Source organism: Meleagris gallopavo, chromosome 14 (genome assembly GCF_905368555.1).
Source record: "Meleagris gallopavo chromosome 14, MGAL_WU_HG_1.1, whole genome shotgun sequence".
NCBI lineage: Eukaryota > Metazoa > Chordata > Aves > Galliformes > Phasianidae > Meleagris > Meleagris gallopavo.
In genome coordinates this window covers 316,407-340,132 of record NC_139417.1, presented here as the reverse complement: position 1 = coordinate 340,132, position 23,726 = coordinate 316,407, and the positions used below count along the sequence as shown (strand labels likewise).

General features: G+C 45.1%; 1 protein-coding gene across 8 annotated transcripts in view; it reads left to right on the top strand.

Annotated features, from left to right (window-relative positions):
• Positions 1 to 428: 428 nt before the first annotated feature.
• Positions 429 to 23,726, top strand: part of DOCK3 (dedicator of cytokinesis 3) — a 190,479-nt gene continuing 167,181 nt past the window's right edge. For 6 of the 8 annotated variants that reach the window (XM_085236070.1, XM_085236073.1, XM_085236075.1 and 3 more), the window contains exons 1-2: positions 430 to 907; positions 18,017 to 18,100. In XM_085236070.1, the coding sequence (XP_085092196.1) occupies positions 871 to 907; positions 18,017 to 18,100 (121 nt within the window). In that variant the 5' untranslated portion in view covers positions 430 to 870. Of the gene's footprint in view, positions 908 to 18,016; positions 18,101 to 23,726 lie in introns of all 8 variants that reach the window. The other 2 variants (XM_085236074.1, XM_085236071.1) reach the window with 1 other exon arrangement.

Sequence of the window (23,726 nt, the reverse complement as noted above, 5' to 3'; positions counted from 1 at the left end):
TCCAGAACAGTACAGTACAGCTCGCTGCCCTTCCAGTCAGCAGGGCCTGGTGTGAGCACGGCCCCAGTGGGAGGACATCCACTCCTGTTCCATAACACTGTGAGGATCTGTCCCTGCACCAGAGCAGAATGTGGATTTTGTGGTATTTAAACCGGTTCCTTGTGAGCAGCCATGAGATCCAGGCTGTGGCCATTTGGGTGATCTCAGCTCCCATCCCCCTAGGGTAGTAGCGGTTGGCGTTCTGTGCTCCTTAAAAGAATTTTAGCTTGTAAGTGGGTTTTAGTGCTAGTTTTCGCTGGAGAGCGACCCAGCAGGACGGAGGCCCACCCAGGCCCTACGCTGAGGAGGCACCGCCCAGCTCTGTCAGCACCGCCCCCGCGCCTCGCGCCTCATGCGGCCGCGCGGGAAGGGAGGGGAGGGGCGGGAAAGGGCGGGCGGTGCGGCGCGAGCCGCGCGTGCGCGCTGCGCTCCATCGGCGGGGGGGCGCGGCAGCGAGAGTCCTTTGGCAGCGACGGCGACGACGACGGCGGTGACAGGAGCGGCGGGGCTCGGGGCTGCGGAGCTCGGCGGGGCCGTGTTGGGAGAGCTGCCCGGCCGGCGGCGGGCGCCGAGGTGAAGCGCGGCCGCCGCCGCCTGCGCGCGGGCGGGCGGGGGGCGACCTCCCCCCGCCCCCCCCCATCGGATCCCCCTAGGCCGGGACCCGCCGGGAGTGGGCAGCCTGAGGCGGGGGCCGCGCTGTGGCGACCGCGGAGCTGCGCCCCCGCTGAGGGAGGAGAAGGAGCAGCAGCCGCCCCCGTTTCATGAACGGCGCCCTCCCGTCCCGCTCTGCCCAGGGGACCCGCGGCCGGCGGCCGCCGCAGCGCCAGCAGCATGTGGAGCCCGACCGAGGAGGAGAAATACGGTGTGGGTAGGTGCCGCCGACTTCCCCCCTCCCCCCGCCGCCCACTCTCCCGCGCTGCCCTGCCATCCCCCGGCACCGCCTGCCGCTGTACCCGGCCTCGGGGCGCCGTCTGCTCCGGGGCCCGATGGCGCCCGCCGGCAGAGAACGCGTCGCTCAGCCCTTCGTCCCCCGAACGCGCCGTTCCCTTTCCTCCGCGCCTTCATCCGCCGCCGTGCTGTTTACGTGGGGCTGGGCTCCGCGGCCGTAGCATTAGGGGGCGGCAGCGGTGCACCTGCGGCGGGAGCGGCCCGGGGGTGTGGGGAGGGAGATGGAGAGGCGATGGGGAGATGGAGACACGGGGACGGCCGCGTTCCGGTGCTGCCGCCGCTCGTAGCGCTCTGCCGGGGCTCCGCGCCGATCCCTGAGAGCACCGCCAATGGCTTTTTTTTTTGTTTTTTTTTGTTTGTTTGTTTTTGTTTATGTTTTTTAAATGCTAGGGCCGCGAATGCGGTGCGAGGTTTCTGGTAGGCGTGGAAGTGCCGTGCATCGCCAAAGGAAAACGCCTGCTTCGTTGATCTTCGTTTTTATTTTGCTTTAGCGTGTGTTTTGAAATGGTTTGCGAGATATTTGCTGTGTAACAATAATAAGAGTATGCAGCGTGTGCCTGGTTGGCTTCTGAAACATTTCATTATACTTAACAGTGGTCCATATAGGGTTTTTTAAGTTCCACCGTGGGTCGTTGGTTTCTGCAAATATGAAAAATACTCTGTTTTACTACAAAGATCTGACTGGCGCTGCTGATGTGGGCTTTGGACAGCCAGCACGCATACAGTTAGAGGTCGCAGTGCTGGTGATGCTTAAAGCAAACTCTGAATGTGCCAGCAGGCAGCAGAATGCACCGGAATGCTTTAGGTTAGGGTAGCACCCTGTGCAGCATGGATTTGGCTTGGTGTGTCCCACCCAGCTTCTGTAAAAAAACAGATGAATTAAGAATTTTTGTTTAGAAAAAAAAAAAAAAGAGCAATCGAGTGTGGTGTGTTAGATGAGAAGCTGTGGGGCAATATGAAATCACCAGGATTATGTAAAATTAACAAATTGCATTGCGCGTTGTGTGGTGGTTTGGAGGATGCAAAGTATCTGAAACTTGCTCATACGTGAAGCCGTGGTGGAAAGCCAGCCCTCTTGTCCTGGTGCTAAACTTGCAGGTGTTGTAGTGTATGCTTCAGAAAACAATTCTTCATCTTTCATGTCATGTTGGTTTTCCTCCTTTATGTGGTCGTTTTTCCTAGCTGTGAGATGCTGGCACGATGGGTTTGGGACTCAGAGGTTTGAGCTCTGCTTAGCCAGTGAGGGTGAGTGGGAAGTGCTGCTCGTGTGCAGAGTTTTGTGCCACAGGTGGGGGCAGTGCTAGGGCTGCACAGGGAGCTCTGTTAGCCCTCATGTGTCGGTTGTGCTGTGCTGCAGAACGTGTAGGTGTCATTTTGTTCTTGGGAGCTGCATTGCCAAAAACGTAAAAGGGAAACAAAGTAGATTCTGATTTCTTGAAATCTTGCTGATTTAAATTATTCCAACTCACAAACAAAAGAACATGTGCTAAAGGAATTTTCTTGGTACAAGTTACTGGTGTGAGCTTATCTCTTGGGCTTTATTAATTTGTTTTTATTCAGCACTATCCATCCCAAGAAACCTGGTGTGCTTTTCCCCATGTACTCCTCAAGCTCTGAAATGTTTCTGATGTGCCTTCGCACTAGGGCAGTGTGTTTCACATCCCTGAAAGTATGTGTGGGTGAAAGTATGTGTCCAACTCCTGCAACACAACGTGCAGCTCTCTGGTGAAATACAGCGGTGTCCCTGGGCAAGCTTGGCTGCCTGTTCTGTGCTTTGGGCACAGCAACGCTGTGCCATGTTGTAGATAACTTGGATGCATTTCTCTTTATTGAAAGTAACTCTTGCTTTGTGCCTTCCTCTCATTTCACCCTGGGTGACAGATGATGAAATATGTTGACAGTTCATGAAACTGCAGCATTACCTCTTTAACTCCCAATGCTCTGCATGGTTTTATGATGTGAAATACCGATGGAAAAACCATGAGAAAGTAAAACTTAAATAGATTTTTTCAGGAAGATACCAGGTTTCCCCGTTTTGTATTCTGCAGTGGCGTTCAAAGAGTTTCAGAAGACATTTGTCACACGCTTGCTGGCACCCTTCACAGCTACACCGACTCATTACTGCATGAGAATTCATTAAAGTTATTGGTGGAACATCAGCAGCTTTCTGGCAGTTCCGAAGTTCTTGTGCCTTCAGCTGCAGCTGAAGAAGCCTTGGATGCCTGCAGCTCAGTGCAGCACTGCCCGGCTTGTACACAACTCTATGCATACTCTTGCAGCGAAGTTACTCAAAAATTGCTTGGAATATTCAAAATAAAGAAGTGGAAAAACTGCACTGACGCAGCTGAAGTTCTTCTTCCCTGCTACTACCTGCAGTCTGTTGTGACTGTTTCCCTTCAGCTCCGTGTAGCAATGCTTGTATGCAGTGTCCGTGCTCCCAGCTAGCATTGGAATGCATGCCCTGGGGTTGGCAGCAGCTCTCCTGTGGGCACTGCTGGGCACAGTCCGTTGTACACTGTGCTGTCAGCTCTCCGAGTGGGTTATTGCAGATAACGAACTCTCCAGCCCCCTAGTGTTCTAGTGGTTCTAAAGCAGCCTCTAAAAGAAAATAGTAGTTGCACTAAGCTTCTAAAGCAAATATTCTGTAATAACAACGAATTAAAAGAAAAAACTAAGCAGGTGAAAGAGATCCCTCTAATAAATAACTGCTAATTAAAATTTGGCAAATGCTTGTGAGCTGGTTAATTAATTAAGCTGCAAATTTTTGCTGCTTTATATCTGCAAGGAGCACATTTAGGTGATGCTCAAAAACAAACTCAAACCACAGATATATGTAGTTGATCCTGTTCTTTGTGGCTGGCCATGCTAAACGTGTGGATGCTGAATTCACAGGGAAGCAGGAAAACCTGCCTGCATGAACAGCAACTGCTGTTGTTTCGTTCGGAATTACTGGCTTAAAATCTGTCGATTGCTTTATTTGCAGAAAGTGAGTTTTTTGTATTTATTTTCATTATTTAATTGGTGAGAATAAGAAAGCATGAATGCACAAAACAAATGCTTCCCTTGCTGCTAGGAAAGGCTGGAGCATCTTAGTGTCCTAGTTACAGTTCTGTACTGCAGCTTCTGCTTTTTGATTGGTATCTTCGTGTTTTTTTTCCTGCTGCTATATGTTGGTTTGCACATCTTGCAACTGATAGTAATGTATAGAAAAGCAAGACTGTAAAACTTAGAAAAAGTCTGCCTTGCCTCCGTGCAGCTCCTGCCATCGTGCTCAGTTCTCACCCCCTCACGTGTTAGGCAGCGGGTAGGTGAAAGAGTGCTTCAAGGTGGTTGACATTGCAACTTCCCTGTGTCGCTGAAGCAGTTTATTACATGTTTAAAATGAAAAGTTTCAGAGAGATGGAGAAAAGCCTCTCCAAAATTGTGTAGTTCTCCATGTTTGGTAGAGGGGCTCTGGGCAGCCTGGTCTGCTGGGTCAGCCAGCCCACGGTAGGGATGGGGCTGGGAGGTCCCTTCCAACCCAAGCCACTCTATGGTCCTGTGAGTTGACAAGTTGGGAAGCAGTATCAGTTACTGCAGCTGGGTTCTGTGTTGTGGGATGTAGCCTGTATTTCATCTTCTCCTTCTTACCTTGCTGCCAGCAACTGTAACAGTCTGGCAGCAGCAGGGACGTGACTAAGGATATTCTTCAGTGATGTGCCTTGGGACCGAAGCCATACAGAGGGCTGTGCTCATAAACATCAGAGTAACAGTTTTCTGAGAGAGAGTGGTAGTATCTGTGGGCTTGCTGATTTGTCTGGAAAACTGGGTGGTCAGAGCATTGGAGTAGTACTGAGTTCCATTATTTTGCCCTGAAGAACACGATTTTTCTTTGTGAACGTGAGAATGAGCAAATGAATTCATCGGTCAGGGGTTATAGAAGAAGTACATAAGTGTTATTTGACTGAATGAGAAATGAATCACCCCTTGAAATGCCTCCAGAAAAGAACAGCTCCTGAGATGTGTGTGAGCAAAGACTTTCAATATAGACAGGAAAGGCTAGTGAGGCTTCATTTAATGGAGCAAGTGATGCAGTTTCAGTTCGGTGTATGTCTGTAGTTCTGTTACTGAGATAACCTGGGATTGAATATGCTGTTTTGTGGGAAGAAATGAATGTGTCTTGGTTCATTTACCTTAGAAAACAGCAACCAGATGACAGCATAGCTATTCGTGTGAAAAACTGGTCTGCAGAGTTGGATGAGAAGTGACCTAATACTAGTTTGAGATCATCTCAATACAAGCTGCCCACGTTATGGTAGAAGCTAGCCAAGATTTTCTAAGTACAGGAGAAAAAAGGTTGAAAAGAGGGTTTTCAGATAGTGTGTGAAGGCAAGAGATTGGGCACTTTTTTTAGCAATTTATTGTGTGGTTTGTATGGAATGTTGCGTGATGCTGCTGTAAGGAGTTGGAGTGTTACAATATGAGTTCTAACTTCTATTGCTTTGACATTTTTCAGAGCACTTTGCTCATGGTTATGCTGCGGGATGTGTTTGGCCAACACCTTCAGGACTTCTCCTGTTTGCTGGTGGGATGGGAAGAAGGTAATCAGGCTCACTTCCTAAGGATGGCAATCCTCAGATGTACGAGCTATCTATCCTCACCTACCAGTATCTCTCCACCAGTGATGAGAAACGTTTTATGATGGGAGCTGGCAGTCTCAGACACACGCTTCCTACAAATGTTATGAAAGTTGCTGATGGGAAAGGAAGAATTTTCTAGTGATTTGCGATACAAGAGCAAATAAGTAGCTGCTGACTTGCTAAGAAGAATAGATAATAAAGTTCTCTCAAGAGTTTTCCTAGTCCAACTTGTTTGTTTCCTGGAGGACATGCTATAATCAGAGTCATATATAGGATTTCATAGATGAAATGGGAGATCTTCTCAGGTGTGGGCATGAGAACACTGATGAAGGAATTGAAAGTCTGAAGGGTTATTCAGCTGTTATAGATTTTGCTGCAACTTCTCATGCTTCAGATAAAAATGTTGGGTGATTTGTAGGTTGATAAAGTTTGTTTTGCTTTCTCAGTTGTAATTTTCACTGCATAAGAGGCTGAAGGAAGCATGAAGTAGGATCTTGTTAAAAGGCAGGTGTGCTGATTGCTTTTGTTATGAATCAATTTGAATACCACTACATTTTATTCTTATTCTGTTTTGAAATCTGTGTGCACAGTGAGCTTCAAGACAGAGAGATGGAAGACCTCAACCAAGTGACTGATGTTAGAATCAAATCTTCCTTCAGGTGTTTGGAAACTAAAATCAACTCGGTAATCTCCTCTGAGGTCCTGGAAGCATCCCTTAAGCTCTCTGCAACTGTAGTTCCTTCCTCTTAGACCTGTAACCTGTGTTATTTTAAACAGTCTCTAGTCAAAACACGATGAAGGCAGTAGGAAGGCTGGTTGAGGGCTTTGCAGCACGGGGAAGTCATTCCCTCTCATCCTGCTTCAGTGCTTTTCTTCTCTGGACTCTTGGAGCACTGGGCCTTAAGGAGAGCCATGGCAGGTCGTCCTGCTGTCAGTGGTAAACTGGTACCAGCACTCTGACACAGAAAAAAAGGTTTCTCTAGATCTTATGATGTAAGTAGGCTTATCCACATTTTCAGTGTTGCTAGTGGTGATTTTTTTTTTTTCCTAAATTTGCTTTCTTTTTTTTTTTAAATGCAAGTCAGTTTGTTAGCTAGCTTATGTCCAGATGATTTTGCAAGCTGTTAATTTAATACTCTTTCCCTTTCTGTCTTCTGATCTCGTTAATGAAGCCTCACGTCAGACCCAAAGGAACCGCTGGTTGCGCAGGAGTGGGTTGAAAGCAGTAGTGGCTTTTTACAGGCCTGTTTGTATGCACCCCAACACCCCGTCCTTCATGGTGCTGAAGGACATGTGATGTGGGCTGCCCTGTCAGGAGATGTGCCACAGGAGAGTACCGCAGATGGGGTTAAGTAGAGACTGCTGGCCACTGCTGGGTGCTCCTGGCAGGAGGGCTGCAGTGCTGGGAGGCTGGTGCTGTTTGTTCTGCCTGTGCTCTTCCTCACAGGGGATGCCGCCTGTGGCAATAGCTGCACGAGATGGCCTGTCTCACCTCATTGTGTTCTCCTTGGTGTAACTTGGATGCAGGGCTTTGTCACATGCGTGCAGGGGGGGAGTGCAGGCACAAGTAAGGCAGAGGCAGTGTCAGCCAGCATGGGAGAAAAATTCCCCCCAAATAACAAATTACTGTAAAAACCACTTACGTTGCTCTGAAAGTAATGCTGCCTGTGTATTTCCATGGAACAACAATAGATACAAAGAGCACAACACTGTTGGATTGAGCACATTCTCAGCTACAAAACAGCATGTTTCAGCTCAGTCACCACCTTCAGTAGATTTGCATGGATGAGTGCAAATGGTATGACAGCTGTGCATGGCCGACTAGAATGTGCCTTGTCTGTCATGTCACTGTCACCACTGCTGAAATGCACCACCCACCGCCTCCCTGTGCTCACATCGCTGTTTGCTCCGTCAACATTCAAGTGTCTGTGAGTGTCAGTAGGTGCCATTTTTTGTGCATGGAGGAATTCAGTGACACACCTTTGTTTCGTATGCATTTTCATGTCCAGACTGCCCCTTTGCTGCCATCTGTCACACGGCATCAACATATCACAGAGCATCAGTGGGAAGGTTCACCCTCTACTGCCATCCCACCAGCATTTGCTTCTGATATTGTGGACCAACATAATGAAATAGAAGGCATTACTTTCAGAACAGCCCTTGTAGTTTATTGAAAACTGCCATTTGAACTTTGGTGTTGATTTGCTGTGTACCTCACACCCTCACTTTTGTAAATGGCCTAAAGCTGAATGATTGGTAGCTCAGTTATTGGTAAACAAGAGAGGCAGCAGTGCAGCTTCCCTGCATCTGGTGAAAAGGTTCCCTTCTCTCATGTTCTTCATCACAGCAGCACGTGGCAGAGATGTTGGGGTTTTGTGGTTTTGGGATTCTGCTGGCTGCCCTTCAGGTTGCTGGCCTGAAATATTCCTCTTTTTTTTTTTTTTTTTAATTAATTTGTTTTTGGTTAGAAAAGAAGTGAATTATTTCAACTTGGGTGGAAAATGCAGTAAGGGAAAAAGAAGATTTTGGTTGTGTGTCAGATAGCATTAAATGATGTCCGTTTGCTGGAGTTGAGATTAGAAGATAAAACGATTCTGTGAGGAAAGCCTCTCCTGCTCTGTCAGGTAAGTGCGTCACTTCCTGGAAGTTCAGTAGGAAACAGATGACCAAACAGATGAAAGTTTTCACGTGTGACTTGAGAGGTTTCTCAGCAATGTTGCAGGCCATCTTCAGATCTCCCCAAGAAGTTCTTGTGTTGCAGACTGTGTAGGCTATGATATTTCAGCTAGGGCTTTCAGCTGGGGTGCAGAAGCTAAATGCACTCTTATCTGCCTTCTTTGTCCCACCTTCTCCTGATGGGAAATGTGAAAATAGATTTTAACCACCAAGGTAACTTCATGTGATGGAGCTACTTGCCAGTTAGCCAGCAGGGCTGGCAGTTGTATATAGTTGGTGTAGAATGGGGGGCTGAGGTGGGCAAGGAGGGCAGGAAGGGGCCTGTTTGTGATTAGCTGCTTTCTGGGGAGTTGTGGGGAAGGCAGCACTGCCGCTCCTCAGGGCTGCCCAGTGATAGGGCAGGGAACAGAGGTCACTTACTGTCAGGGACATGAGATGAGTTGTATTACCACCAGCAGCCAAGTGTTTGAGCAGGCTGCCTGGGGAGGCAGTGCCACTTCTGTTGTCCAGGACAGCCAGTCCTGAGCTGTTTTCTTGTGTCTCCTGGTGTTCAGCAGTACATTGGAGCTCTTGCTGGCTCATGCTGTTGATAAGGAATGGTGCAGAGCAGCACAACAAGGGGTGGATTCTCCCTGTTGCAGGCTCTCGTGAGGCAGCCCCGTCCCTTCTCTAAAGGGACAGAAAGGGGCTGCCAGTTCTTTCCACATAGAGGGAATGGTGTATGGGTGGGGGACTTGTGTTCCCCCAGCAGAGAATGGGGGAGCTGTTAGCTGGGACTCAATGCGCATGGGAAGGGTGACCAGGACTGGCGCCTGCAGGGCTGAGAGCTCAAAGTCATCTTCTTAATATAAGTCATCTTCTTAATATAAGTTATAATATGGTAAGAAAGTGGACACCGCTGTGGGCTTTTTGTTTCAATCCTACCTCTTGACACCAGGATGTGCAAAACTATTTTAAACAGCTCCTGATTTTTAAGCCTAATCTCTATTTTTATCTCGGAGGGTGGGGGAAGGATGCTCGCAATAATTCACTTTGCTAGTGAATGATCACCTTTTTTCTCAGGCATCTGTTTCTTTTTTTGCACAACTATTTTCCTAGCATGACTCAGGAGGAGGAGGCGGCGTTGCTAGGCAGCCGCGCACCCTGCGGTGCCGTGCGATGGCAGCAGGCCTGCCTGCAAGGATGTGCTGCTGCAGGGCTGCGCTGCCGGCGGCTCCCGACTCCATGTGCACCACACAGCATCCTGGCAGCAGCAACTGCTGCCTAGCAACTGCTGGCTGGCCTCGAATACCTTCACTTAATTGTGCTGTAATTTGGGTAATACTCAGAACCTCACGTTTAGCAGATTCCTTTCAACTTTGCAGTATTTTTTTCTTCCTCAGGGTTTGCCGTAGAAATTCATAAAGACCATTAATAAGGTCAAAAAATTCTTTAGCTCTCTTCTAAAGCGAGTCTCTTGTTTAATCCCTTCTCTCCTATTGTAACGTTTGGATGGCTTTTAATCAGCTTTTGATAATCTTTTTTTGGTGTGTGTGTATTACATTAGTGCCTGGCAGTTCCAATCGGATTAGAGTCCTGTTCTGTGGTGTGTGCGCCAGCACACTGAGATCCCCTCCTGCACACCCTGCGTGTACCTGCGTAGCAGCTTTTTGGGGCTGTAGCTGGGCTCATCCTTTTCCTCGTACCAAATCTCTTTGTGTTGTCCTTCTTATCTCACCAGCAGAGCATTCTGGAGGTGTTTGTTTCTAGTTTTCTCTGTAAATGTACCTGCTTACTGGGGCCTGATCTTGCATGTAGCTTTGGCTGTCTCAAATTAATTTTTGACAAATAATTGGTCATGCAGATACTAGGAGGGTATATTGTGAGGGTGAAAATATTCTTCCAGGTATTTGTAGAATGAAATGAGAACGTTTTCATCTAAATTGCCCCATGGTTCTGTTCCCTTGTCAAATTATCATTCAGGTCTGATGGGAAGCTCTGTTGCTGCCAGGCTTCATCAAGCTGTTCCTCAAAAAAATAAATTGTAATGACTTCTAATTTCTGATAAAAATCTGAGGGTTTTTTTTCCTTCATAATCTATTCTTTGGCCTTCTAAGCAATCAGGCCCTACAGTGTTCTGTTTGCAGGAACTCCTCCTCTTTGTAGGCAGGAGGGCTGCAGTTCTGTGGGGCTCATGCTGGCAGGTTTGGGCTGTAGGGGTCCTTTCCCCCTGCAGGGGGGTTGTGCAGCACAGGTGCCTTGCAGGCAGGTGAAGCAATGTTGGCCGTAGCGTGAATGTCGTCATATTGCTGTGACTGAGAGACCTTTCCCTGTCTGCAGTATGCAAGTACGAAGACTTAAATAATTGAAAAATACATTTCTTAGAAGAGACTAGAGGATTCTAAAGTTATAAATGGTGTGGACAGGAAGAACTGAAATTGTTTGCTCTTTGTTTCAATACAAGGCAGAGGGCACTGGGAATGCCAGATCTGAACAAATAGAAGTGTTTTCTATGTGGTGCATGATTTAAGTGTGCAGTCCTGGAGTGATGTGGGTATTAAAGTTGTGGGTAAACATCTGAATGGGTCTGGAAACATGCTGTTTTATACACGTGTAAATTCTAATGCTAGTGAGAACATCTTTAGGGAGTCCCAATCCCAGTGTTGCTTGAGTTGTGCAAAGCTGCATCTTTGTTCTCATGCCTTTCCCTCACCTCCTTGTTCTAGCCTCTGTTAGGGGAAAGGTATTGGGTTTACTGCTCTCCCCTAGTTTACATGGGGGCTGTAATGTCATGTGTGTGCTTCATGGGAGAAGATAAAGTTCGTCTTATTCATCTGTTAAAACTAGCTTATACTGTTTGACAGTAGATGCTTCCAATACATTTATTCACACTAAAAAAGCTGTTTAGGTAAAAGATACATCCTCAGCATAATGTGTAGTCTTTTGGAATAATTACATGATTTTCTTCAGGCACAGTCAATCCTAGAGGCAGTCTCAGAGGTCCGCTTGTACTTGATGCTAACTAGTAATGTTGAGAACTACCAGTAGTTGAATGTGACGTTAGAACTGCAGTTTGTCACATCACGTAAGACTGTGTAAGGAATACTTTAACTCATTACGTGTGGTGAGAAGTAGCCAGAGATCTCCCCTGGTGAGGAAATGCCACCTGCAATATCACTTCCTCTAGCAACCTTCCTTGAGTTTGGACATGCATTATAAAGCAATAAAAATGAGTTGGAAGTATTTTCTGATATACTTGTAATCGCATTAATTAGTGATTTCCAGAGTGACCCACTCTAACATTTCTGAATTAAAGGAATCAGAAACATTTGGGGCAAAGTTTACTATTGTATTGACAAATGAAGCATGCAGACAAAAGCCATGTGCAGACTGTGGCATGGAGCAGATCCATTGCGAAGCTAATCGTTTTGTACTCTTCTATGGGGCCTGTGAAATATGAACAGAAAAATAGAAGTGGTTGCTGCTGGTAGTGTGAAATGTTACTTTTGGCATACAGTGGGTATGTTTGAGCTGCAGTGATTTCCACTGTGGAAGAGAACATATGAGAAATAAAGCAAAGGCAAAAAATGAAAAAGCCCAACTTTATGATGAGAAATACTGAGGTCTGAAGAAGGCAAAGGGAGCAATGGAAGCATGGAAAAAACCTCTTGAACCAATTTTGTTTCTCATCCCTCATTTAAATAAATACTTCTAATTTTCACTGTTACATTTGGGAATGCGTGGAGGGAGAAGGCCTCGTTCCCTTACGAAAGCAAACAAATGACTTACTGTGGGCTGAGCTGTATTTTGTGATGTGAATAGTTCATTATGCAAGGTCACAATATTTTTGTAGGCTTTAGCGTGATGTGTGGAAATAAGTTGCAGAAGAGTAAGAACACGTGGGCACAGGGTGCATACCTATACCAGTGCATAGTGCTGCAAAGCAGTTTTTCTTATATACAAAGAAAACTGTTCTTTGGGAGCGGTGATACAGTTAGATTCTGCTCGAGCCCACACGTGGCTGTGCTGTACTGCACAGCACTGGGGCATTTTCCTCTTTTCCTTTCAGCTTCTCCCACTGCTCACATAAAAATGTGACACAATTCTCTTACTAAGTTTATCATGCAGTTGACGTAATCCATTTGAGGAGAAAAATGATCTGTGGTAGCATTGAGGCCCAGTGAGCCTGGGTGGGGAAGCAGGGACATAGAAATTGGATAAGAAGCAATTTCAGAAAGCAAGATATATTATCAACTGTGCCACTGCAGAAGTGGAAGCAGCTCTGTTGTCTGGCTGGGCAGCAGAGGGTAATAATGAGACATGAAATCTAATGTTTCTCTAACAGTGAATTGTATCCTCTTTCTTCCTTAATAGTGTTTAGGTAAGGTCACAAATCAATAACGAGTGACAACAGAAGCTTGATTTGGGTTTCCCTAAGGACAGTGTGGGAGGGATCCTGTCAGCCCAGCCAACATTCAACTGCTTTGGTCTCTCCTTGGCAGTGACCTGCAGTACGTGTTTCCAGTGGAGGAGCACAGTGTGATGGGTCCTGGGGAGGAATCCCATTGCTTCAGTACTCTCTGCGTCCGGGAGCTGCTGAACCTGAGGTGGCATGCATCCATTAATTTGTCCTGTTTCCTTTTGGTCTTAGGAGATCTTGTTTCTTTTTAACATGCAGTGCCATCTTGTGTGGAGTTTCACAGTTTAACTCTGCCCCACATCGAATGGTACTTTGTTTAAAGTTCTGAACTCGTTGCAGCCGTTTTGTTTGGCATAGCTGTGCTCTTTGTACTGGAAGGGATGGGTGACCTGTTCCCCATTGACGTGTTCAGTGCAACTTAGCAGCTGCACACAGCATGTTCGTCCTGCAGCTGCCCCCCACCCCAGTCCATTGTTTTTTCCCTCAGAGCAGCCGTGCCCTGGGTGCACACCCATCGCTCGCCAACAGCCAAACACCCATCTGTGTGATGTTAATTCTGCCTGGGCTGAAACCGGGGTGCAGCGCTGTTCTAACTGCAGTTATGGAAAATAAATTAATGTGTTCTGATGTGCTGGCTGAACACAGTCCAGTCCTGTGAGCAGCAAAAAACATGGAGCTTTGCCTTCCATTTGATAAGGGAATTTGAGAATAAACTTCAAGAGTGCTGAATTTTTTTTTTTTTTTTTTTAATATTTGCAGCTCTGTTTTTGGTCAATACCTGCAAATTTTCAAATGGAATGTATGGAGTTGTTGTAATCAGATATTAAACTAAAAAATCTGATTCAATTCTCCAGCTGGACTTCTATTTGCCTCATCTTAGCAGAGATAAATGTCCCTCACTTGACAATCACACCTCATTCATGTCATCGCTTTCTGGCAGTCCATACATTTGTGAAGATGAATTATCACAGATGATGTGCAGCAAGAGTAAAATGTCATCAGAAATCTCTGTGCACCTCGAGAACTCAGTAAGAATTGCAGCCAGTCTGATGCATTAGTGTCACAAAAACAAGGTCACATACCCCACTAGTTTCATTTTTGCTACTCTCCTTCTTTAATCTTCTAATAAAAATGTAAAAAAAAAAATAAAAAATAAAAAATTGTTACTTATGCATTGACTGTTTTATATATGTTATATGCAGACCAGGACAATTCCTCTTCACTCAGCATGGCCCAGGCAAGCCAGAAGGTTGGATACCCATGAGTTACACTCTGCATCCCTCTCACGCTCTGCATCCCTCTCAGCTGTCAGTCTTACCAGTGGAAGCATCCTATCTTGGTTAATAATTCATTGTGTAAAAGCTCTTGTGTCATGGTTGCAGCATCTTGTCTCACTTCTTTCAACCTTTCCATATGATGTTCTGTCCTTTTTGGCAGAGGATATGTTTTTGGTAAAGAGGAAAACTGTCATGTGGTGGTTTGCCTGTGAATTTTACACAGCACTGTATGTAGTTGTCTTGCCTATTTTCCCAAGTGTCATGCTTTCATGATTTTTGGTTATTAGTATTCCACATCATAACATCATGTAATGCACTGGGGTTTGACTGCTGATGCTCAAGTTCTGGGTGCCTGTCTAGAGGAGGAGAAGAACTACATTTCCCCAGGGGGCTTTGCAGTCAGCGAGGAGATAGAACTCCTGGCAAGGTCACCTGATGTTCTTCTTCTTTGCCTGCGCTTCTTCATCGGCTCAACTGGACTGCACTTCTCATCTCAGCGTTGTGGTGAGGCTGATCCACCTTCCAGACACACACACACTCTCTCTCTCCTTATATTCTGCTGATACTATATTTAGTAAATTAGTTTGTTTCACCTCAGATTGTTGCCGCTGTTTTCAATTATTTCGGGGTCCCCTATTTTCCTTTTCCGGGGGCACGGATCCGCGGATCCCTCCGCCCTTCTAGTCACGGAACTGGACTGAACCAGCCCGTAAACCGTTGACACCAGGATAGTATTCTGCTGTGCCATGCAGGTAGGGTCTGGAGGTGCCTGAGCTGATGCCAGGAATTGTTAATATCAGGCCTGGGCTTCTGCTCAGAGTGGTGGGAACAAGGTGAGAGGTTGTGGGTTAGATGTGAGGTTAGGATTGTTCATCCCTATGTGGATGGACTGAATGGCATCTGTCTGCAGTGTGTGCTCCTGCTAGGTTCTTCTGCAGCGCTGCATCACCCCACGTAGCAGCAGAACTTAGTCACTTGGCTACTTCCCAGCTTTTCTGGATCACTTAGAAATATTTTAATAAGAACAGGTTTCAGCATGGATCCCCTTAGAGCTTCCTGGTCAGTCTCAGAAATAAACCAGCTTTTGCTCTTTACTGGTTTCTGATCCATGCAAATGCCTTCCCCCTTTATCACAGACAAGCTCAGTTTCTGCAAGAGCTTCAGATAGGGGGTGTTTCAGAACAGCCCCTTTTCTGAAATCCTGGTAGGTTGCGCTGACTGGATCTTTCTCATCCATATAGTGAGCAGCTCCTTTAATTATCTATTGTGAGGAATCACTTAGCTGTGCGTAAACATACCTGCTCTTTCTGAAGGTGCCATGTTTGTCTGTGCACCCTTTAATTCTGTTCCTATGAAACAATTTCTCTTACTGCAGGTAAATGGTAATGCAGCTGCTCATACTGTGTCAGGGCCTTTGCCTAAGCTGGGGGAACATTTCTGAGTCTGTCCTCTCCTGTTTGGTCTTTGGATTTCCAAACTATTTCTCCCTGTTTCTGTATGTTACACCCCTGGTCTCTTCCTATTCTCTGCCATAGCTGGAGGTTATCCTCCTGTGCAGATGAGTTTGTGCCTTTCTCATTCAATTTGCAGAGGAAGGCGTTTCTTTTGCTGTGGCCCAGCAGTTCAAGCAGCACAGTTAAGGTGTTTATGTCCTGGTGATGGTTACCGTGTGTGGCCAGAGCTTTCCCCATGGACAGAGTTCTGGTTTAACTGCTGGCTGAAACTAAATTCTATGGCATCCTTACAAACGTGGCTGATGAGAAGGGATTTAATACCTGGAAGTAGATGCTGTGTGTTTCAGTGGTCTGTCTAGAGTCTGGGAGGGGTTGCTGATACCTGGTAAGTGGTGGGGGAAGGCTTTGCTGCATGGCTGTTTTGGAGGTGCATTCCTGCTTCCCTCTGGGGACAGATGATGGGGACTGCTCAAGTGCTGGGCGCTTTGGAGGTGTTCATTCTGCTGTGAAGGATTGCTCTGTAGGAAGCATGGAAGTCAGATACTGGAGCCCATCCATAAATTATTTTCCTTTGAAGGTCTCAGCTATTCTGTATTTCCCACCCATATTTGTGTTTGCTCCTTTCAAGTAACACTGCAGAGAAGAACTGCATGCCTAGAAGTCACTTTGTAAATAAGGTTGTGTTGCATAATAAGTTTTTAGTTATTAAAAAGGTAACATCCATAACTTTGGCAATAACCTTTGGAATCACATGTCAGAGTGCAGAGCAGCCACAGAGTTGTGGGATTCTGTCACAGTCAGCAGCTATTTTTACAGTTCTTTTTTGATTTCAGAGATGATAAATTGTGGGTTGTGTAAAATAGTTGGACAAGATACAGCTTGGTGCATACGGTCAGCTTACTTGGGTGCACTTCCTTTAGTGTGGCTGAAAAGTCTCTTGAGATTCGGTGTCTGTTACTCTGAAAGTATCTGTCTGGCTATTTGCATACCTTACTGGTGATTGAAATTGTCCAACACAGCAGATTTGCTTAGCCCACGAATTTGTTGATGAAGGAGCTCTTTTGCATATTGCTGTATGGACAGTGAGGAATGTGGGGTGGATAATTTTATTATTTGAGAACTTAAGTTCTAATTGAGAATGGACATCCAGGTTGTACCCACAGATGATGGACAAAATTCATTTCTGTTCTCTGCATTTTGTTTTTCCTTTTTCTTCTGAGTCAAGTGGGCTTAAGCAAAGGGCTCTGAGTGTCTCCTGAGTGGAGAGCACCCTGAATCTCGCAGAGCTCATGTTGTATGGATGCAGTACAGCCCCTACAAGGTTTTCTTTGTTACCAGCAGAAACACCTAATAAATGAACAGTTTCCTTCTGTGAATTAACAAATTTATTAGAATGATTTCTTATAGGCCTAAATATATGTAAATCATTACTCCCATTAAGAAAAAAATAATAATCAGCATTTAAAGGTCACTTGTGTGGATTGCCGGCGGGGCAAGGAGAAGCTGCCAGAGCTCTGATGGTGGCCTGCTGGTGAACCATTAAGCCGCTGCTGGGGGAAGCATGAAGTGATTTTCATTGATTGAAAACTACAGTTGTGAATTCTTGGTGAGTGAGTTCTCCATTACTGCAGGGTGGGTCCAGTTGTTGCATTGCTTGGCTTTCTGGTTAGCTGCTGGCAGTTCTGCACAAAGCAGCTCCAGGGATTCAGTGGCTTTGACACAAAAAGGCATTCAGGATGGAGATGAACTGCAGCTCCATCATCACAGGGAGACATCTCAGCTTCAGCCAAGCGCTTCTGTTTAAAGGGGAGCATTCTCTTACACTGGGAAAGGCCAGTGCTCGCTGCAGGTTGTGGTCTCAGCCCTTGCGTTCCCACCAGTGGCACTGTGCTGTGTGCAGGTGCAGCTGGTCCACGGGCTCTGGGCCTGTGTGCTTAGGGCAAAGGGCTTGGGTGTCTGCATTATGACTGTGCCTGTGTGAGTTTGTATGTGCTGATGGGCAGACATGGGAGTGAGGAATAAATCACAGCTTCTAAATTTGTGTTTAAAATTGAGTTAATTAAATTACCTTGAAAAATGTTATAGAAGTTTAGCGTGGTAGTTCTTGAGAAGTACAGATTCCGTTGTATTCTTCAGGGTATCCAGTTAAACATCATAGTACACATCAGTATAGGATTTTCCTAGTATATTAGCTGCACAAACGTTACTTGCAGTGGTTGCAACTTGAAGGAAATTGATTACAGCGCTTCATTATTTTCTTTGAAGTTAGGACTGTGTGCTCTGATGCATTGTGTAGAGTAAGAAGTGAGACAAGGAAGTTTTTGTGTCTAGTATGAATTTGGAGTTGGTGATTGAAGTGATCGAGACTTGCTTGATCAAAAGTCTGATAAGAAACGCAGCTTTTATGTCACTGCTGAGCTTAACCTGTGATAAGGGCTGAAATGAAGGCATGTGATGCGGAGAAGTTGGCTGACAGGTTTTCTGGGCAGCTGTGTAATAGCTATTTTTATGTAGGGAATGAGCTGAAGTGCTATGCTTAGAAGGAAAATTCACGCTCAGGTTCAACCCTCACATGTCTCTCTCTCTTTTTTCCCCACCCTTTAGTGATATGCAGCTTTCGAGGAGCTGTGCCGCAAGGCTTGGTCCTGGAGCTGGGGGAGACTGTGCAGATCCTGGAGAAATGTGAAGGTAAGTGTGGTGCCTAGGAGGCAATCCTATTTGCTATGTAAGAATGTAAAAATATTTTAATATGGCAGATTTTATTAAGTTGCTCTGGAATAATGATGAATCAAATCAAAGCACTTGGATAAAGAACTAGCCTGACCCACTTTTTGTAGGAAAGGCTGAGTGCTTCTGGCACTAATCCAGTCTGATAGGGGGTCAGTGTGTTTTAAGTTAACCATCTGTCCAGAAAATCTTGAACCCTGACCTGATTGTTGTGTTGTAATTGGGTCTTGCAAGAAATTTTCATCACATAAAGTGTAGTCTGTGTTGTTTTTTTTTTTTTAGCCATATTTTCTAAATGTTGCTGTTAGGTGTTTCAATGAAGCGTACCAGTGTTTATTGCTTAGGAATATCTGAACACACAAAAAACATTAGGTGTGAAACAGAGGGATGCACTTTAGAAGCAGTACTGGAAATAAACTAAAGAATAGAGATTTAGAGAGAAGTGCATGCTTCGTCCCATGTTTTGTTCCTGAAGGAGAATGCCATTGTTGACATTATAGCTATAACTACGGTTCTTGTGTGTGAATAAACTGTACTTCCCAATCCCTTGCTGTATTCCAGGGGCTAATCCGTCTGAAGTTGTTGCATTTAAAAGGCGGAAACGCTTTTTATCCTAACATTCAGAGTAAGCAAGTGGTATAAAACATGTTTATTGAGAGAGAGGCTGACAAGGTACAGTATGGGGATGTTTCTCTGTAGTCTGAGATTGGATAATGTAACCTTAATCCTTAAGCATTTAAAACCAAATTCAGAACCCAGATCCACAAATCTGGATTCCAAATTCACATTCCACAAAATTGTGGTTTTGTTTTTGTTTGTTCAGTTTACATTCCTATTTCATCTCCAGTGCTAGAGCTCCTATATAAACCTCCTGGCTGCTTGTCAGATGACTGCTTTTTTTTTCTCTCATGCCTAAAACTGTCTTTTGCTCGTGAGGTTTTCCTCATGCATTCAGGGGTTTTGTTTGTTTAGCTGCTGACTGAGCTCTTCAATGAAAAAGTAACTGAATATTTCTGATTCTTTTAGAAAAATGGTGGCTTCCTCACCTATGCCTGTAAAGCTTTGAATGAGTTTTGCAGTTCAGTGGTGATGCTTAATTCATAGAGAAGTGTGTTGTAAACAATACATCTGGTTTGCACATGCAAATTGATAATATTTTATTTAAAAACAGCGTATTGCAATGGGCTAAGCTTAGTTCAGACAGTGGTTGTTGATTATGGTTGCTTTATCAGGTCTTGTGAATGCTGCAAGCTCAGGAGAAAGTACTTGAAAAGAATAATAGAACTCTAAGGGAAAACAGTGATATTGTTGAAAGCAGGCATGATGTTTTCAAACCATTTCCAGTAATCTGGGAAACTTCCAAAATTGAGGGAAAAAAGGCACAGTATCCAAAGGAGCAGCTTGCTTACAGGAAACCAAAAGGATAATCCAGTCCGTCTCTTCACAGTGTTACAGTGATTGGGCTCTGTGTTTTTTCTTTGCCAGTAATTTTGAAGACAATTCTTCAAAGGCAGTTTGTGTCAGTCTTCAGATTGTTGTGGAAGGAAGGCCCTGTGGTATGGGGTTCTGCTGTGTGGATGAGGCTTTAGTGCACGTGTGTTGTTTGTTTTTTAAGCACGCTATCCTGTCTTTTTTTTTTGTCTTTTTTTTTTTTTTTTTTCCTCCTTCAAGGAGCTTTTGACACGGACTTTATATACCTAAGAAAGATATGTTAATTTTGCTACATCTGGAACTGCACAACATGGAACTCCTCTATCATTTTGGTGATGCCCTCCCTGAGCAGCAGCAAACACTTCTGGGCTGTGCCAGGACTGAGTATGGGTTTCCCATAGAGGCCGCGAGCCTCTCACAGCTGTGGGCTCAGGGCTGGGCATCTGCTTTGGGCAGCCCTGTGGGGTGTGGGTGGCACCAGGTGAGCTCTGGAACCCCTCATCAGCCTGAGCCACAGCTTAACAGCATCCTTGGTTAGAGTGAATTGTACTTCATCTTATGCTCTGCATTAATTGCTGGGGATTCTTTTGAACAGAGTGGGTAAACTGATGTTAACTTGTGCAAGTGAGTGTTGAAAGGATTGATGTGCACACAGGTGTGTGCTAGTGACATGGAGAAGAATTTCTGAGACTTGCTGAAGAGTTCAACATAGATAAAAAGCAGTGTTACCTGTGCTTGTGAATATATATATTTTAAATGATAATAAGCTACTGAATAACTGTTACAGCAAGGACTGTCATAGCGACTGGTGTGGAAAGCAGCTGTTGCATTTTGAGCACGCTGAATAGAAGAGAGAATTTCCTATGTCAGGCTCTTGTTTAGCTCTGCTGCTGAGCCTTGTGTGTATTTGCAGGGCAAAGGAACAGATGTGCTCGCATGCGCACACGTATGGATCTGTATGTGTGTATATGCATGTATTTGTGTGCAGTGGAGCTTTAAGGCTAACAACACTGACAATAATGAATGTTAACGGGCAAATCCTCTTTTTTACATTGTAGCTGTGTGACTTTTTAAGAACTGCATGGTTTAATTTCTGTGTTAGTAGCCGTGTTGATAAGCCATACATGTAATGTTAGTTAGCTCTCTTGGTATCCAGCAGTGACAGTGTGGCCAAATGAAGGCTTTTGGTGTGTGGGACACCTGAGAGTTAGCATTGGTTGGTTTGTTTTGCAGTTCTGAAGAACTCTATGCTTGAGAGCGGTATCTGTGCCATGCTTCCAAGCCTCCAGTGAGATGGCCGTTTTCCTCTGCCTTTTGTTTGCCTAGGGAGCAGAATTCACCTGGACCCATGCAGCTGCTGTGGAAAATATTGCCCGACTACTTTGAAGAGCAGGGATGGCTTCTGGATGGCTGCCTGTGTGGCTGATGCCAAGATGAAACGCTGACATCCAGCTGTGCTGCTGTGGCCCTGCTGTCACAGGCTGGGTGGGAGTTGGGAGCTGCTCCATCTGTCACAGTAGGCTGCTCTGGGCAGCGGGTGCCTTTGGGCAGGCAGCTCTCACTGCTTGTTGCTGCCAGCCCTCCTCTAGGTCACTGCACATTGCTGCGTGTTCACAGATAGCCTGCAAGCGGCTTACGTGCAGATTAACTGGTAGGAGCAATTATTGATTGGCCAGCATGTACAAAAGATAGGTGTCTTTCAGGTCTGGGGTTTACTCATAAGGCTGGAAAGACTTATTTATCTAAAATTCAGAGTAAGAAGCTAAGATGCATTTATTTATTATTATTAAATACATAACATTTATTATTATTAAATACATAATCTACTAGATCTATAAGATCTACAAGATGCATAATTTAATTATAATTATAATTTCTTAATGGAATAAAAGCTAAACACAGTTCAAATGCTAGTTATCAGCTGTACCATCACATTGCTAGCTATCAAGCAATTTCATAATCTGATTGTTAAATGTAATCATTAAATAGTCTTCAAGAAAATAGTTATCCTGTCATAACAGAGTATTTTTTGTACAGTTGTTGTAAATAAGTCAGTTTTTTTTCAAGTAAATTTTTAGTTTGAGGTTTAAGAGGGCGGGTGTAAAGTGATGCTGGAGGTTTTTGTTTAGCTGAAAGGGAACTGTAGGGAGTCACAACATTGCCTTTCTAATATCATGCCCTGATAGCTCAAAGTTGTGCTCATTGAAACATTTTTTTTTTTTAAACACAGAATTCTGAGTAGATTATTAAAGAGATTATTCTGCCTTTTAAAGAAGAAATGTGTTGGGATTGATACCTTGGAAAAATTCCTGAAATGGTTACTTGGTGGAGCAGCACACTGTAACTAAAGAAGCCGCAGGATCTGCATCTCGGTTTCTGAGTATTTTTCAGACCATGAAATTGTGTTTTCACATTTAGCTTTCCTAGGACAGGTGCCTACCTCCAAGTGTGTGCAACTCTTACTTAGTTTTGTGGATTTATTTCTTGGAAATCCCTTCCTCCCATTGCCACACTGATCATATTTCCACAGTGCGTAACACATTGATGTAATCCCTGTGGGGGTTCAAAGTTTCATTTCTTCAATTATCACCTGGCACGTGGAGATCCTGCCCTGAGTAGGCGGAGGTACCATGGCGCATTGCTGACCCCAGCTGGGCAGCACGTGTGCTTGTGTCCAGCTGCTATGGTACCTATGGCTCTGTGGGGTGGCATGCTGCTGAGACTGTATGTTAGCTGTCCACGTTCTCAGGCAGCATTTTAAAATGCATCTTGGGACCACTGTGGCATGTGATCCAGTAGCAAACTGTGATGTTTTTATCAGCATTGGGACCCAACAGAGCTTATTATGTAAAAACCGTTTCGTCTTTGTCACTCATGGCTGCATCTGATCAGACAGCTCAATTCTCTGATGCCAGGCTGCTGCCAGTTGGAGAGCATGAGGCTGTGGCAAGACCTGAGTGTAGGCTTCACCTGCAGCACTGGCAGCAGCTGATACTGTGTGTTGCTTTTCTTTCGGTGACACAAATAAATCACTGTAGTACAACACAGCTTTCCATCAGCAGCTGAGGGGCGAGAGCAGCTGTGTTGGGCACTTGTGTGATGTCCAAGCTTGTTATGCTGGGCGTGGAGTTTGTTAATTTGCAAAGTGTTCTGATCACTTTAGGCAAACATGGTTGTTTCAGACTGGTAAATATTAAAAGATGTGCATTCTAGGGCTTGCTTTGTACAAGTGCTGGTCTTTCTGTTCTGGATACTTAATGCAAGATCGGGAAGCTTTTAGTAGGTGGAAGTAAAAGACAGGCTTTTCCTGAGTGCTCTTCTGCTCAGAGTTGTCTCCAGTGTAAAACAGGCTGTGCTCCCATCTCCAGTTAGCCCCAAAAGCAGTTGTGATTTGTTTCCTGGGGCAGGGAGCTGGGCTCCCATTGCTCACAGGTGCTCCTGCAAACCTGAGCTCTCCCATTCCCAGCCTCTCCTGGCAGCCTTGGACATGTTTCCTTAGAGCTGTAAATAAGGCAGATGTTTGAAGAAAGAAGTTATCTTGAGTTTCTTTTTCCTATGCTCTGAAGCCAGTGCTTCTTTATTCATCCTCACTATTTGAGCTTTTTTTTTTTTTCCCCTGAAAAACAGGTGTGTGTGATATTGGAATCCTTTTGCTTTTCTGCTCTTGGTACTGGAAAGGGACTGGCTTCTTCCATTCAACAGACTTCTTGCTGTTTAGCTGGAGATCTGAAAAGGGTTATGAGGCAACTTTCAGAAAGAATATTGTTTTGTTCAATCCATTGTCAGGGAAGGATCAAAAACCATTGGTAACTCTTCTTATCTCTCAGCTGATAACATTGAGTTGAGCACATCTGCTCAGTCTATTCTGAGTTCTTCGAATTAGAACTGCACTATTGCTGTGACTTCTGAGTGGGACACATTTTTGTGGAAACTGCTTTTCAGTCCTTTTCTATGAATATGCAAGTTTCTAAAATTCCTACACTCTGAATTTCTATATGGATATGTCGTTGTTCTATCCTGCTTCTTCAGAGGTTTTTGCTGAATTGCATGATTTGGAGGAGCTGAGCAGAGCATAGTGCTTCTTATGACTGGAAAAGCCCTGCAGGCAAAGGGAAGGGCAGTGACTTGCATGTGTTACCAAGTGCATTCTTCTTTA